At 50.0% G+C, this 15,201-nt stretch overlaps 2 protein-coding genes across 2 annotated transcripts in view; one reads left to right on the top strand and one right to left on the bottom strand.

The window, feature by feature from the left end:
* Positions 1 to 7: 7 nt before the first annotated feature.
* Positions 8 to 8,714, top strand: abcg8 (ATP-binding cassette, sub-family G (WHITE), member 8). Its single transcript, XM_035401044.1, has 13 exons — positions 8 to 145; positions 1,873 to 1,977; positions 2,356 to 2,503; positions 2,895 to 3,133; positions 3,596 to 3,728; positions 4,621 to 4,890; positions 5,018 to 5,174; positions 5,342 to 5,434; positions 5,836 to 6,035; positions 6,455 to 6,531; positions 6,880 to 7,147; positions 7,624 to 7,751; positions 8,116 to 8,714. The coding sequence occupies exons 1-13, from the start codon at positions 83 to 85 to the stop codon at positions 8,251 to 8,253; spliced, it is 2,019 nt and encodes a 672-aa protein (XP_035256935.1). The 5' UTR covers positions 8 to 82; the 3' UTR covers positions 8,254 to 8,714.
* A 1,653-nt stretch (positions 8,715 to 10,367) lies between these two features.
* lrpprc (leucine-rich pentatricopeptide repeat containing) overlaps positions 10,368 to 15,201 on the bottom strand; it is a 47,711-nt gene continuing 42,877 nt past the window's right edge. The window contains exons 35-38 of the mRNA XM_035401040.1: positions 13,738 to 13,812; positions 13,373 to 13,457; positions 12,579 to 12,721; positions 10,368 to 10,622 (exon numbers count right to left, since the gene is read on the bottom strand). Coding sequence (XP_035256931.1) covers positions 10,551 to 10,622; positions 12,579 to 12,721; positions 13,373 to 13,457; positions 13,738 to 13,812 — 375 coding nt within the window. The 3' untranslated portion in view covers positions 10,368 to 10,550. The remainder of the gene's footprint in view (positions 10,623 to 12,578; positions 12,722 to 13,372; positions 13,458 to 13,737; positions 13,813 to 15,201) is intronic.

The raw sequence follows: 15,201 nt of genomic DNA, 5'->3' as shown, positions 1-15,201 counted from the left end.
AGGGTGCGGGACGGAGGGGGACTTCTCCAGAAGCAATGAGCGGAGTTGACCGAAGCTTCAGTGCCGCGCCACTTCAGCTGTGATGTCGACAGAGAGCAGCCTCGATTCGGGAGGGGGCCTCGTTCCCTCTGCCTCCCCTCAGCCGGTGAGTCAACATAACCCCTGACCTCCACGGTAGCTCTGTGACACGGGACAAACAAACAGCAGACACACAGACAGAGGGATGTAGGGACAAGGTAAGCTATCTCTCTCTCTCCTTTGGCTTTACACCGTAACTAAATGCATCAACATTTAGTTATTAAGATAATCTTCAGTTGTTCTCATTCCATCACGTTAGGCTCTGGCTACACCATGGGTCACGTGCAGAGAGCTGTTCCAGCTGAGAGATATTTAAAACGTTATCTGGGACGTTACATAATTTTGGACAGCTCTGGGTACTTTATTCTGAACTCTGGACTAACAGGAGAGTGTTCTGGCACATCTTCCAGAGCCAGATCAGTTTAGATCTGAATCAGAGAACATCATTTTTCTTAAGGAAGTACACGCACGGTCCAATATACTGTTCACAAAGTACATTACATAAACATACCGAGGTAACGCTCAGTGGGCTGAGAAAGTCTCCGACAGGATTGGACACAGAGGCAGGACTGTGCGTTGTATACCGATAACTGCAAAGCTGTGACCGATAGCAACCCCAGCCCAACTGCCCCTTTCACTTGACCGTCTTATCCCACAGCGTTTATCTTAAGACAGTAAACTAGCAATGTGTAACTGAGGGAAAGAGCGCACCGTGATATAAGGAGTGTGCTGGAGCGTGCCGCCTCTCGGCCTCCGGCTGTTGAGTTCGGACACGGACGCATCAGCAGAACTATCGCGGTGTCACTGGGTCTATGAGCTCCTCGAGTCCTTGTTGTTAGGAAAGCCAGGGAGGCTCGTTTCCAGGCGCGTTTATAAAAAGAAATTTTTCAGCACATTTCAAGAAGGCTTCAGCCAGTCTTCATAACTGTAAAGAAAACACTGAAACAGTACAGGATTACCGATGTGTCTATGATTTAAGTATATTAGGGTGCAGGATTCAGTCTTCCTTTTGTGTGATAAATCGATTCCACCCTCATTACAAACCTTTTATTCCACTGAAGGATATCAGCATCGATATCAGCATCAGATATGAGTGGTCACGAGTCAATGAGCTTGCTGAGATAATGTGAACTGCATTACAGGTCAGAGCTCATCCCATGTGTACATAAACAGAAAATGTTTGACATTTCAAATTAATTTTGAGCTTTGATATCAAGCGACACAATGAGCAAGTTCCCCATACTACCCTTCTGTTAGTTCTGTACCAGCTCTGTCAGGCATATTGCATACAACCTTCAATGGCAACATCCGCTGTGGTTATCATTTAGTCATTCAGAAGAAAACATCATGTACTGGAAATAAGACCAGTACAAGTATGCCACTTATAAAATGAGAAAAAAACATTGATGTGTATTATCATTGAGCATCAAAAAGCACTGTTTATAAAATGGACATTAATTCGCAATTTAACTCATTTTAAAACTTGAATAACAAAAATGAATATCATTTATCATCAAAATTATTACAGTTTATTTTCAAATTATCATTGGCTCTTCTAGATATTTCCCTAATGATGTTCAAGGGAAGCTATCCAAGAAGCTGTACATATGCATGTGGAGAGACCAGGGGAAACCATGTTTATATTATCTTCCCTAAGGCTTTGTAAATGTTCTGAGGACGAATACCAGTTAGCTGGATATCTCCCATGAAGTCTCCACAATGTGTGCATGCATAAATTCACACGCAGTACAGCTGTAATCTCCCAGGCCCTCAGAGTGTGTTTCTCCTCTTCAGAAACGCAGGGGACAGCTCTTCTCCACAGCGGATGAAGACAGCAGCCTGTACTTCACCTACAGCGGGGGGCGCAATGAGCTGCAGATCAGAGACCTGCACTATGAGGTGAGAGACTCTGCGCCTCCCCGCTCCTCACGCGCTCCTACAGAGGGCCCACGCTGGACCTCCACTGTCCCTAACCGCCAGGGTGCTCGAGCCAGGAGACCCAGGACAGCTGGAGTTTATAGCTGACTCACTTGCTCTGCTTCCTGGATCTGTGCCAGTATATGGACTGACTGATATCACAGTAATATAGATATAAATTGGGTAAAAGTGTAGATCCTTCCTACTATAGGCTTCAAATATAATATTTTGTGTGGGTTTATCTGCATTGTTAATACAACTCAAGTATGTGTGTTCTTTGTGTGTATGCATGCATATGTGTGTTGTGTGTGTGTGTGCGTTGTGTGTGTGTTTGAATGCGTGTGTGTACACGTGTGGCAGGTGGACACCGCGGCTCAGATCCCCTGGTATGAGAAGCTGTCTGAGTTTAAGATGCCCTGGGAGATGCAGAGCAGTAAGCAGACAGCCATCCACAACCTCAACCTGCGCGTGCACAGCGGCCAGATGCTGGCCATCATCGGCAGCTCAGGTATCCACCTCCCACCAGCAGGGGGCAGGCTAGCCTGGGCCTTATTAGACAGACACTCTCAAATCTGGTCCTCAAGGCTTATATCTTCTACTTGATAACTCAAGACTGATTAATGTCACTGAATAGCTGGAGATTCCACTCGCCTTGTGTCCCAGGTCTAAATCAGGCCCTGATTAGTGTGGCAGAAGGGAAATCAGCAGCACAAGTGGCCTCCAGGGCCGTATCTGAGTGTCCCTGCTACGTGGTGTGTTTTCATTGAGCAGAAGATGCTTTGCATTGAATTAATCTGCGGATGTTCTTCCATGTCCCCCCCCACAATCCCACACCCCGCTCTGTTCCTCCACCCTCGCGCCCCGTCACTCCGCCTCCCCCAAAACCCCGCCCGCTCCAGGCTGCGGGAAGACGTCCCTCCTGGACATCGTGACGTGCCGGGACGAGGGGGGCTCCGCGAAGCTGGGCCAGGTGCTGATAAACGGGCAGCCCAGCACGCCCCAGCTGGTGCGCAAGAGCATCGCACACGTGCGGCAGGACGACCGCCTGCTGCCCCACCTCACCGTGCGCGAGACGCTGGCCTTCGTGGCCAAGCTGCGCCTGCCCACACACTTCTCCCAGGCCCAGCGGGACCAGAGGGTAGGCCTCGCCCCGCCCCGCCCCGCCCCGCCCTCCCAGGTCACATGACCTGGGCAGTTACAGTACACCGTGACAAAGCGCTGTCTCCAGAGTATGCCAATAGCAAAAGAGTCCGTTCATATAGCCTCACACAATTTTACAATCCCAGCTGCAACAATATGAGTAAATACATTTTCACTGACACCTCCCCCCATTCAAAATTAAGCCAGACATAGGCTCCAAATACAGAATTTCACATATTTAAAAAATACTGAACATTTTCTAATATTGTTCAGAACAACTGCATTTTCACTGTAACTACATTTAAACACTAACAGGTGCAGTGTTTAATTTAACTGTTGCGAATGTCAAAGGAAGCTGTGTAACAGAGTCAGTTAATTTAGCATGGGAGCTGCTGAGCGGTGCATACGGGTGAAGCGCCGTCTGCGCTGGCCTGTGACCTCAGCTGCTCTGACTGCGCAGGTGGACGACGTGATCGCAGAGCTGCGTCTGCGCCAGTGCGCCCACACCCGGGTGGGGAACGAGTACGTGCGGGGCGTGTCCGGGGGCGAGCGGCGGAGGGTCAGCATCGCCGTGCAGCTGCTGTGGAACCCTGGTGAGTAGCGGTCGCGTAGACCGCAGAGCGGTTCCGCGCGTTACCCCTTACCTGTGTGTGGAGCTACTGATATTACCTGCTATAGCCAGGGAGAAATTACAGCATCTGACAGGCCAATCACCAGTGGTCAGCAGGGCAGTCCCTCTGCTGCCGAAACCTGTTATTTGTGAGGATACGAGACCATGTGAAACAGAAGATGAGAGCACTGATCGACAGTAGACGTGTTTCCTGTGAGGTTTGTTATCTGTGTACACGTGTACAGGGCTACAGTAAATCCAACAGTAAAGATTTTACATGATGCGATAAGTAACTTGTGTTCAGTGTTATATAAACACATAGTAAAGTACGCTTTGGTATGTTGTCAGCGTTGTATGTGTGCCCTGTGCTGTCACTTGTGTGTTGGTCTATGGTCTTGACAGTGTGTAACATAACCTGTGGCCTGTGATGCACCTTCTATATGCTGTCTTACCTGTGGGCCAGGTTACGTGTAGTGTATTACCTGTGATCTGAGTGACCTGTCGTTTGTATTACCTGTGGTCTGTTATTTGTGTGTTGTTACCTGTGATCTACGTTACCTGTAAACTGGGTTATCTGTGATCTATATTACCTGTGGTCTAGGTTACTTGTATGCTTTCTGTGGTCTGGGTTACATGTAGTGTGGATTAGCTGCATGTTACCTGTGGTATACATTAGCTGTATGTTACCTGTGGAGTGGTTTACCTGGATGTTATCTGCGGAGTACATTACCTGTATGTTATCCGTGGAGTACATTACCTGTGTGTTACCTGTGGAGTGGATTACCTGTATGTTACCTGTGGTGTGGATTATCTGTAAATTACCTGTGCAGTAGATTACCTGTACACTACCAGTGGTGTGGTTTGCCTGTGTGCAGGCATCCTGATCCTGGACGAGCCCACCTCCGGCCTGGACAGCTTCACGGCCCATAACCTGGTGATCACGCTGTCTCGCCTGGCCCGGGGGAACCGGCTGGTCCTGCTGTCGGTGCACCAGCCGCGCTCCGACATCTTCCAGCTCTTCGACCTGGTGGTGCTGCTCTCCTCCGGGTCAGCGGCGTACTGCGGGCCGGCCCGGGAGATGGTGCCGTACTTCACCGCGCTGGGGCACCCCTGCCCCCGCTACTGCAACCCCTCAGACTTCTACGGTAAGGGGGCGGGTGAAGTCACAGACAGGCTGTGTTTGACTGGGTGATGATTGTGGGAGTGGAACGCCTGTCAGGATTCCCCTCTGTAACCCCCACCCCCCCCTTCCCCCCGTCCCCTCCCCCGCAGTGGACCTGATCAGCGTCGACCGGCGCAGCCCGGAGAGCGAGGCCGAGTGTGTGGCGCGGGCCAAGGTGCTGGCGGAGCAGTTCCTGGAGAAGGTGAAGGGGACGGACGATTTCATGTGGAAACCTGAGGAGTCGAGTGTCGCTCCTGAGAGCAACAGGTGGATCAGCTCTGATATTCCGTGCCCCGCCCCACACTGTCCCGCCCTCCCCTGCTCCAGTCCCATTCCAGAATTAGATCAACCTGCATCCCCAACCCCCCAGTCCAGCTGGGCCCTCTGATTGGCTGGGGGTTGAATGTCTGGGGTCTCTGTGTCTCTTCCTCCAGCCCGATGCCGAGGCTCCAGGAGGAGGTGATCACCGTATCTAACCAGAGAGACCGCCTGCCGGGCCGAATGCACCAGTTCTCCATCCTGATCAGGTACGCCAGCAGGGGGCGACACTACTTTCAAATTACTATTTAATTCTCACTACTTTTACAGAGACAGTGTGCAGTTTTTCAACATTGATATTGGTACACTCTATCTGCATCTGTGCCACTGAGTAGATCTGAACAATACTTTTGTTCTGTTAAGAAGAGAACACACACACATCCTCTGATGTCGTTTGTGCCGTCATCAATTTCTTAAACATGGAACAAATAATTCGATATCAGCTCTGAACAGGCCAGCGTTCAGGCACTCTTTCCCTGAACACACACACACTCACACACACACACACACACACACACACACACACGCACACACCTATTCTCTCTCTCACACACTGCCCTGCACGTCTCCTTCTGCCCTCTCTCAGTCTGTTTCCTCTCTGGTCCCTCAGGCGGCAGGTGTACAATGACTTCCGGGACCTGGTCACCCTGCTGGTCCACGGCATGGAGGCCCTGCTGATGTCCCTGCTGATCGGGTTCCTGTACTACGGGGCGGGGGAGGAACGCCTCTCCATCCAGGACACGGTGGCCCTGCTCTACATGATCGGGGCCTTGACCCCCTTCGCCGTCGTCCTGGACGTCATCGCCAAGTGTGAGTGTCTCGACGTCGGCCTGTCCTACCGTCCATCAGCCAATGAGCTGCCGGTTGAGCTGTGATCACAGGCGCTAGGGTAGAGGCTGCCAGATCCTCAAGGTCACATGCAGATCAGTGATTGAAACCAGTCATTTTACTTAAGTCCTGATTGGTTCATATGAGCTGGTGATTGACAACTAATGCGTCATCAAGCAATAATTAGATTGAAGCCTCACACTCTAATCACTGGTAATCTTAGTGGGTGACATTTGGCTGACATTAGTCAAACTGATAATTATAGCTTTATGATGTCATAATAAGACCGTCAAGTTCCACAGACGTTGCATTGGTTTTATTTCCAGCTGACAATGGGGCTCTCTGTAGATCTCGTAAAACCTACAGTTACTGTTCTGATGTGCTTTCAATCTGACTCACAGGCCACTCTGAAAGAGCAATGCTGTATCACGAACTGGAAGACGGCATGTATTCAGTCACGTCATACTTCTTTGCCAAGGTAATCATGAAAATGCCCAAAAATGTAACATCTTAACATCTGTAGCATCTTAGTGCCTCTCTGTGTACCAGAAAACCCAGAAAAGTCAACAGGCTTATTTGTGACCACTGGGGGTCAGCATTGCTCCTCGCAAGCACCATCTTAGAGCGCAGAGATGGGACATGGTCCATGTCCGAATCGGCGCACTTGCCTACTGTTGAGTATATCAACTGTATACAACTTGTATACTCAACAGTAGGCAAGTGCACTGAGCCGGAAATGGCCATAGCTAGAACAAGCAATTAGAGGCCATAATACCACAAGCAGGTGGATTAATCAAGGCTGACCTCCTGTGTGCGCTACGCCCAGATCCTGGGGGAGCTTCCGGAACACTGCGCCTTCACGCTGGTCTACGGCCTGCCCATCTACTGGCTGGCAGGGCTGAACGAGGCGCCGGAGCGCTTCCTGCTCAACTTCCTGCTGGTCTGGCTGACGGTGTACTGCAGCCGCTCCATGGCGCTGTTCGTGGCCGCCTCGCTGCCCACGCTGCAGACGTCCGCCTTCATGGGGAACTCCCTCTTCACCGTCTTCTACCTCACCGGCGGCTTCGTCATCAGCCTGGAGAACATGTGGACGGGTGAGCGGCCCGCCCGCCACCACGGGTGGGGAGGGGGGGGGGGGGGGGGGGGGGGGGGGGGGGGAGCGACCCCCACCTGAGCCCGTTCTGTTCCTCATCCAGGCTACATTTCATCCAGGCTACATTTTCATTACCGATGTCATTACTATCACTATCCATGTCTTAACTCCTTTTATGCAAAGTCAAGAAATTAACTCAAGAATCATGAGAAACAATTTACATATATAACAAATTGTAACAAATTGCAGTTATGTATGAACAAATCATAATTATATCTAATGGATAGTAGTTACCTTGATATTTATTCAGCACATCTGCAAGTACCCAGGTTATAAACCTGGAGTTCTGACCAGGGCCTGTATTTGCTCACATGGACTGTACAGCTCAAAGAAGAGTGTGGAGAGATGTTTTTTCGTTAACGCCCGGCCCTTCTGCCTGTGCGCTGACTGCGCCGTTTCTCTGCGTCTCTCCCACAGTGGCCTCCTGGTTCTCACACGTGTCCTTCATGCGCTGGGGGTTCGACGGCATGCTGCAGGTGCAGTTCCGCGGTCTCAAGTACCAGGTCCAGCTGGGAAACTTAACTCTGAGCGTGGACGGGATTCAGGCAAGTCGTCGAAACGGATCCTCCAGCATTTTATTATTAGCCAGAGCAACTCACGAAGCTTACACTCTTGTATAGTCAATTTAAATAGCTGGATAAGTACTGATTCCCAGGTTAAGTACACTGCTACAGAGTACAACACGAATGCCCCACCTGGGAAGCAAACCAACAACCCCAGAGTTACAGGCCCATTTCCCTAACCATTATACCGCACAGCTGCTCATCAACAATCAGATTCAATGTCCTACAAGCAAAACAGAAAAGCCAAACTAATAAATAAACCCGGCAACAATTATGAAGTTTCCACTTACAGGATTTGTTTTTTATTTTTTTGGTTAAAATAATAGCCTTTTCTTTTGTTGAACAGGTGGTCAACGCCATGGACATGAACCAGTACCCTCTATACTCCTGCTACCTTGTCCAGATTGCAGTCTGTGTGGCCTTCATGGGGCTGTACTACCTGTCCCTGCGTTTCATCAAGCAGAAGTCCAGCCAGGACTGGTGAAACCTCACATACCCTCGCCTCGTACAACGAGCACTAAGCAATGTTCACCGGGGCTGTACAAAATTGCACTACCATGTCCTGCCGCTGGATGGCAGCAAAGTACTGCATTCTCTCTCAAATGAGAGTTTTTGGCAAACGTTTAAAACATTTGTCTGGTCGATATCTATCAGTCGCATTTACTTGCTCCATTTTCTATTTGTTTTGTTTTCTTTCTTTTTTAAATAATCTTTCTTTTGTATATGTAAGATTATAAAACCTACAGTGAAACGCTTCTGGTAGGTGTAATAAATGAGTCTACCTGGAGGTCCTGTGTCATTGTATTATTCAAAAAGTTTTGCACTGGTGCAAAACCTTGATACATTTGTTGTGTAAAATTTAGTACCACATATACCTATTGTAATCCAATGTCTAAGGAGGATTAAATTGTTGAAAGAAATGCAATAAAAATCATCCAAACCTAACATTTGTCATGATATTAATTACAAATGACAATTTTATCGATTCTTCCCCAGATTGACCGTGACATCATTTCTGACACAGGAGCTGTTGGCGTGGTTGAAGAGGAATCACGGGTTAAAGCCCTGACACAGGCAGTTTGTTTTTCAACACTTGTGTTTGTGTCGGTCTGTCTCCGGGTTACTACGACACAGTCTATTCTCACATCTAAGCACATTATGGAACAAAGCATGCCGCCAAGCAAAATGTCCATTTGGGTGTCTAACATGGACAGATTAGGACTGAGGCAAATCAAAAAATGGGTATTACTGGAGAACCCAATACGGAAATCTCCAGCGACAACTGTGGCTGGCAGCCTAGTGCAATTCGCCATAGTAAACATATCAAACACAGGTATTACTGGGACTGAAGCATATTACATGTCTTCTATAAAACAGGTATTATTGGAAATTAGTATCTCATGAGGAAAAAGTATCAAAACTCCTGTATCTACAGAGCTACAGAAAGCAAGAGCACAAAAAAAGTGAGACTGGGGATAAAAGCATAAGAAACGGACTCAGATTAAAGGTAAACCCAAGACAGACCGGATATGTGGGTGTGTTAAAAATGTTCCTGCTGAATTCTGAATTCTGACTCAAAAAGAGAAAAAGAGCACAACTTTGCCAATGAGACAGAGAAGGAACACAATCCAGTTGATAACTTTCTCTTGTAGCAATGTATTCTTAAGATATGCATTTTAAACAAAAACCAACAAACATGAACCAACAGAGCTACACTAAGAGCCTGATTTATTAAGACCTTTAGCATGTGCAAAACCTTTAAGCACAAGCAAAACTGATAAAACAACTAATGATTGGTTTTGCGGGTGCTAAAGGTCTTCGTAAATCAGGCCCTAAATGTGCTAGCATGTAGCCTCACTCGTGCTTCAGCATGGCTGTGGAGCGGTGCCAGACAGACAAGGTGTTTGATCAAACAGATTCAGAGAAACCCTTCATAAACAAAAGAGTTAAAGGAACTTTAATTGCAGATATTATTATTACAGCGTGTTACTCACTGAAGTGTGATGCTGACATGCACAAGTCACTCTGACTCATTTGTAAGGGCCTCTGCCGGGGGACATGGGTCCTGCACAAGCACACCATTCAGGGGCCTGCCACCAAACCCCAGGGGCTGCCCTAATCTCACCTGAACGCCCGAGTGAGCACACACACGCATGCGCACATACACACACACACACACGCGCATACACAAACACACACACACACACACACACACACACATACACACACACACACACACACACACACACACACACACACCCACACGCATGCACACATACACATACACACAGACACGCACAGGCACGTACACAAAGACACACACATAGGCGCACACACACACACACACACGCATGTGCACATACACATACACGCACGTACACAAACACACACACACATAGGCACACACACACACACGCACGTACACAAACACACACGCACGTACACAGACACACACACATAGGCACACACACACACACACACACGCGCGCACACAAATGCATGCACACGCACACACATACACGCATGCACGCACACGGGCACACGCGCACACACACACTCCCTGCTTCTATACTGGCATCTTTGGGCTCACATCATCCGTTCCGTTTCCCATGTTTTTATTGATAAGCATAAATACTTCTGTACATCATCAGAACGCAAGCAGGGCTCAGCGAGTTCAACACTGGACATCACAGTATTCCACATGGATCAATCAAACGACTGAAAAAAACAAGGAGAAAAATAACCACTAATTAAGGACAGATGAAAACAGGAGCGGATTCTTTAGGCCTCTTCTGCTGGGCTCTGCTCTTTCGATTTCTGTTTCAGTTTCTGGGCGTAAAAGCTGAAGGACTCCTGGAAGAAGAAGACAAGGCAACATTGGTCACATGACCTGGCAGGGGAAGCTCTAGCACGTGTGTAACAAACAGCATGCAGTCATGTCACCTGTCACATACCAGACTCGCACCTGCACCCGTCAATGGATCTTTCTGAGGGGTTGGACTGCAATTACCAGGGTGCCTTTTCTCTTATTAACTACACTGCACCCCGTCCAGCTTATAGCCAATCACAGCCCACCGTTTCATCTCCAAACCGGATTAATACACAAATAATACAATCACATTATTCTTTTCGTTTTTTTTCTTCTTTTTCTGGTCAGGTCGAGCTAATTAAACGGCCTTTTGTCTGAACAGCGTGCTTTTGAAGGCGAGCGCATTCAGAGGATTAGCACAGCCTTAACATTGTATATTCTCCCATTAACGCCGTAATTAAAGTCGATAAACAGTGGCGGCGGTGTTAGGGGAGAGGGCTGAACACGGGTTCTGTAGAAAGCTCTCCTTATCGGAGCTCTCGGGGGGGGGGGGCCCTGCGGCTCCAGCGTTGGCGCTCAGCACCGGGGGCGGGGGGGGGGGGGGGGCGCTACCTGAGACTGCTTTGAGGAAACTTTAGAGGTGAATGGCAGAAAGGGAGGGGAGGGGGGGGGGTTGGTGCTCATTCTGGTTATGAAACTCTGCATTACCTTCCCGGCAGGTGCTGAATTATAAATTGTGATACTTGTGATGTTGTGGTGATGTTGGGCCCAAAGCCCCTCAGGTGAGGTGGTGGTACAAGAGTCATGCTGTGGGGTGGGGGGGCAGGAAATGGATGGGGGAGGTTGAGGAACAGAGACTGACGGAGCTAGAAACCATCGCAGCCCATCAGGAAAAGTGTGTATGTATGTGTGTGCGTGTGGTAAAAAATGTTTTTACTAAAAATTAAAACGTGCCACTCTGTCTGGGGCCCACATTTGAGTGGCCCCATGAGGGAAAGGGACATGAAGGGGCCCTGCTTTACGGATCACACACGAGGGCCAGCATTATCCGACCTCTCGCCCAAAATCTCCCATCCACCCCCTTTTCACCTCCACCACAACATCCACAGCTTTACCACTGAACTGCCTCTTTCCCTTTCCCTCTCCACCCCCCTCATTAAAGCAATCTCTCTTTCCTCTCTCCTCCAGCAGAGCCACGCCTGGAGGGGAAACGATCCTTTAATTTCCTCTCCGATATGCGGAGTTCTGTCTGTGTTTCGGGAGCGGTTAGCGGTTAGCACGGACGCGTCGGCACAGCCCGGCCCGGTCCCCGCAGGCTGTGCGGCTGCTATTTAAAGCAGAACCCCGGGGGGGGCGCTGGATCCGACGGCGGGTTCCACACCCAGTGACCCGTCTGTTCCGGTAAGCGGGACCTCCAGCCTGGCACCCTTGCCCCAGGACACCTCCCCTTGGCATCGTAAGAGTGTTGCGTGTGCACTCCTGGCCTGCTGTGGCTTTGATCCCCAGCCCTTAACACCACAGAGCAAGACCGGCACCCGATGAGACACTCAGCGTGAAATTTAAGTGTAGTGCTATGAGCAAATGACTTCCGCATCAAACGCTTGATAAATGAGCTCTCTGAGGTGTGTTTATGATGCACCTGTTCAAAGGCAGGATGCTGCAAACGGCCACGTCGCTCAGAACACTGAATACTGAACGTCACTAAATAAAGAGGGAAGGGAGGCCCGTTTGCTCTGGGAGTTCTTTGTACGGTGTTCAGTCCAACTGTCACTGCACTCTGTCCAGTGAAGTCGGCCGGGTCAGAAGGTATTCACGCGGAGGCGATGTAAATACACCGTAATTCGGTGGGGAAAGAAACAGGTTTTATGGGATGTTTAAATGAGGTACGCTGGAGACAGAGGGGTGCGGGAGCGTGGTGAGAAACGCAGCGGGGCGCAGGCCGCTGGGCGGGGGTGCACGGGGTTATTTTTGGGGAGGGGGGCGGCGGCGCGGGTACTCACGGGGGGTTCTGGGAATGGGACGGCCTCGTCGGCTTTCTTGTACATCTGCGCGAGCCTCTTGAGCGTGAGCTCGTCCGCACTCACCCCCTCCTCCTGCATCTTCTGGAACACCGCCTTCGCAGAAGGCAGGTCGTTATCCAGGCCTGGGGGGGGTCAGCCAGTCAGCCAGTCAGCCATGAGAAATCGATGATTCGCGGCACAGGACAGAGGGGAAGGGGGGAAGAGTAACAGAGGGACAGAAAGAGAGAGAGAGAGGGAGGGAGAAAAGAGCAATGGCATGTTAAGTGATCCACTTTCTGGGTTCGGCCCAAATTAGGCCCCGACCGGCGGGACTGGGGGGGGGGGGGGGGAGGCTGGGCGGAGCCCCGGGGCCATTAAATAATGATAGGCGGCGTGCGGGAGGCGGAACAGAAGGACTTTAAGTACTTTAACATGTCGGGCCTCACACGTCAGGCCCAGTACAGCAGGCACTCATTAGCAAACGCGCGTAACAAAAAAGCATCTTCAACGGGACGCCTCGGCCTCCCCCTCTGCACTGCTGCATTTTTAATCAGCCCGCTAATAACAGCTTAGGAGGGGGCCCGGGGGGGGACGTTGGGGGGGGGGGGGGGTAAATACAGCAGCCTCGGCTCGCATGTCCCTCTGTTCCACGCTGCCACGGACGCTCCATTAACACACAGGTACAGGCCAGGGACGGGGTCTACGCGCTAACGCGATTATACGCCATGACACACAGGACCGCGCCTGCGGGAGAACGCTAAATTACACAGCGGGCCGAGCCGAGGGGGTCTTACCGTAGCACTTAATCAGGTAGGGGTAATACACGTCCTTCTCCGTGAAGTCAGGGATGAGCTCCTGCAGGCTCTTGATCTTGTTGGCCTTTGACCAAACAAAAGAGAAAAAAAAAAAAAATTCACAAACAATGGTCACATGATGTCATGTCACCGCATTAGCAAGAACTGGAAAGTTCTGGAAAAGTAACCTGATGATATGCTAATATCATATATTTCATTAATCTTGTCTTTATCTATATTATCCCAGGTAGCCAAAAACATAAAATAATTTACAGAGATGATCAAATCAATTCAAAAGAGTAACTTCCGGGTGCTACACTACCACCCCGACACACGGGTGTAAGGTTCGACTGGAGAGGCCTCACCTGCCCGGGCCTCTTTGCCAGCCTGGTGATGTAGGAGACCATGATCCTCTTCTGTTCGGCAATGCCAGCGCAGCGCTACGGCAAGAGAAGAGGGACATGGGTGACACTGACAGACTCAGGTGTAGCAGCGAGGAAGAGCCATTAGCCTAGCGCAGCCAAACAGCGCAGGCTATGACCCACCGTAACTGAAGGACGGCACTAAGCACACACACCCACTGCACCTGAAACTTTTCATGAGCTCAAAATGAGGAAATTAAACAAGACCAGTGAAGAGATCCTTGAATATAAGTTACGATGTCTGTGCATCTGTACTTGTGTGTGTACGCATATTTGTGAAAATGTCTATGTACAATGGTGCGTGCATGTGTGTCTGCGTGTGTGTGCGCACACGCGTGCGTGTGTGTGTGTGTGTGTGTGTGTGTGTATGTGAGTGTGTGTGTGCGTGTGTACGTGAACTGATGTGTTCCTCCATTATACCTCCAGGCACTCACAAGTGTGCTCTGCAGCAGAAGGTTAATTATACAGCTAATAAGGTGTCAGCCAGATAACTGCTCATTTCTTTATAAAAATTAAAATGTACAGCGCCTGTTCTCTTTAAAGTATAATTATCTACACTTAGTCATACAAAAGAGCGATTCCAATCTCTGCTCCGTCAGAGAGCTCTTTGAGCGGGAGACAGCCCTCCTTATTCTCCGCTCGCTCTCTCTTTTATCTGCTGTCTGTTAAATATCAAACAGGAAGCGTGGATGGCAGAGAGGAACCGCCAGTCTGCGGGAACATCAGTATCATTAGCGCCACGGATCAAACTTCACTGTCGCCATGGAGATGAGAGAGATGAAGCCCGCGTCGGGGAAGGAGAGGAGAGAGCGAGAGAGGAGAGAGCGAGGGGGGAAAATCTGAAAGGATGAAGGATGCCCGCAGCAAAATTCTGAGGTTCAGTCGGGACAGGAGCATCCTAGGTCCCATCAAACTCATTCCCTGCGTTCAGACATTTTGACTTTTCCCCCCAGATTAACTTGATTCAAAAAAAAATGTTTCAAGGTTTTCTAGAGAGATTTTAAGGCAATAAGCCTTTTCTTTTCAGGACAAAGTGAATAAACGAAATAAATCTACTGGTGGGAGCGAGACGCTGGTCTTAAACGGCAGCAAGTGCACATTACATCCCCTCTCTCTCTCTCTCTCCCTCCCTCTCCCTCCCTCCCCCTCTCTCACGACGGCCGGAAGGAGAGACGGACATGTTGGAGGCTTTTAACAGGGCCGTGTATTAAGCGGAACACGGCCCTCTCGGCGGCTGAATGGTTTCGTACAACCCCGCCGATTACAGGGGCGAACCCGAGGCCCAGCCCGGGACCCCCCTTCCGCCCAGAACCGCGCCCAGCCCGGCGCTCCGCGCCCCCCCCCGGGCGGCTCCGAGGCGTCTGCCTAAAAGCCCTGCAAGTCCCGGGAACAACGGCAGGCTCTCTC

The sequence above is a fragment of the Anguilla anguilla genome, chromosome 18, assembly GCF_013347855.1.
Source record: "Anguilla anguilla isolate fAngAng1 chromosome 18, fAngAng1.pri, whole genome shotgun sequence".
Lineage (NCBI taxonomy): Eukaryota > Metazoa > Chordata > Actinopteri > Anguilliformes > Anguillidae > Anguilla > Anguilla anguilla.
This window is presented reverse-complemented; position numbering and strand designations above follow the sequence as displayed.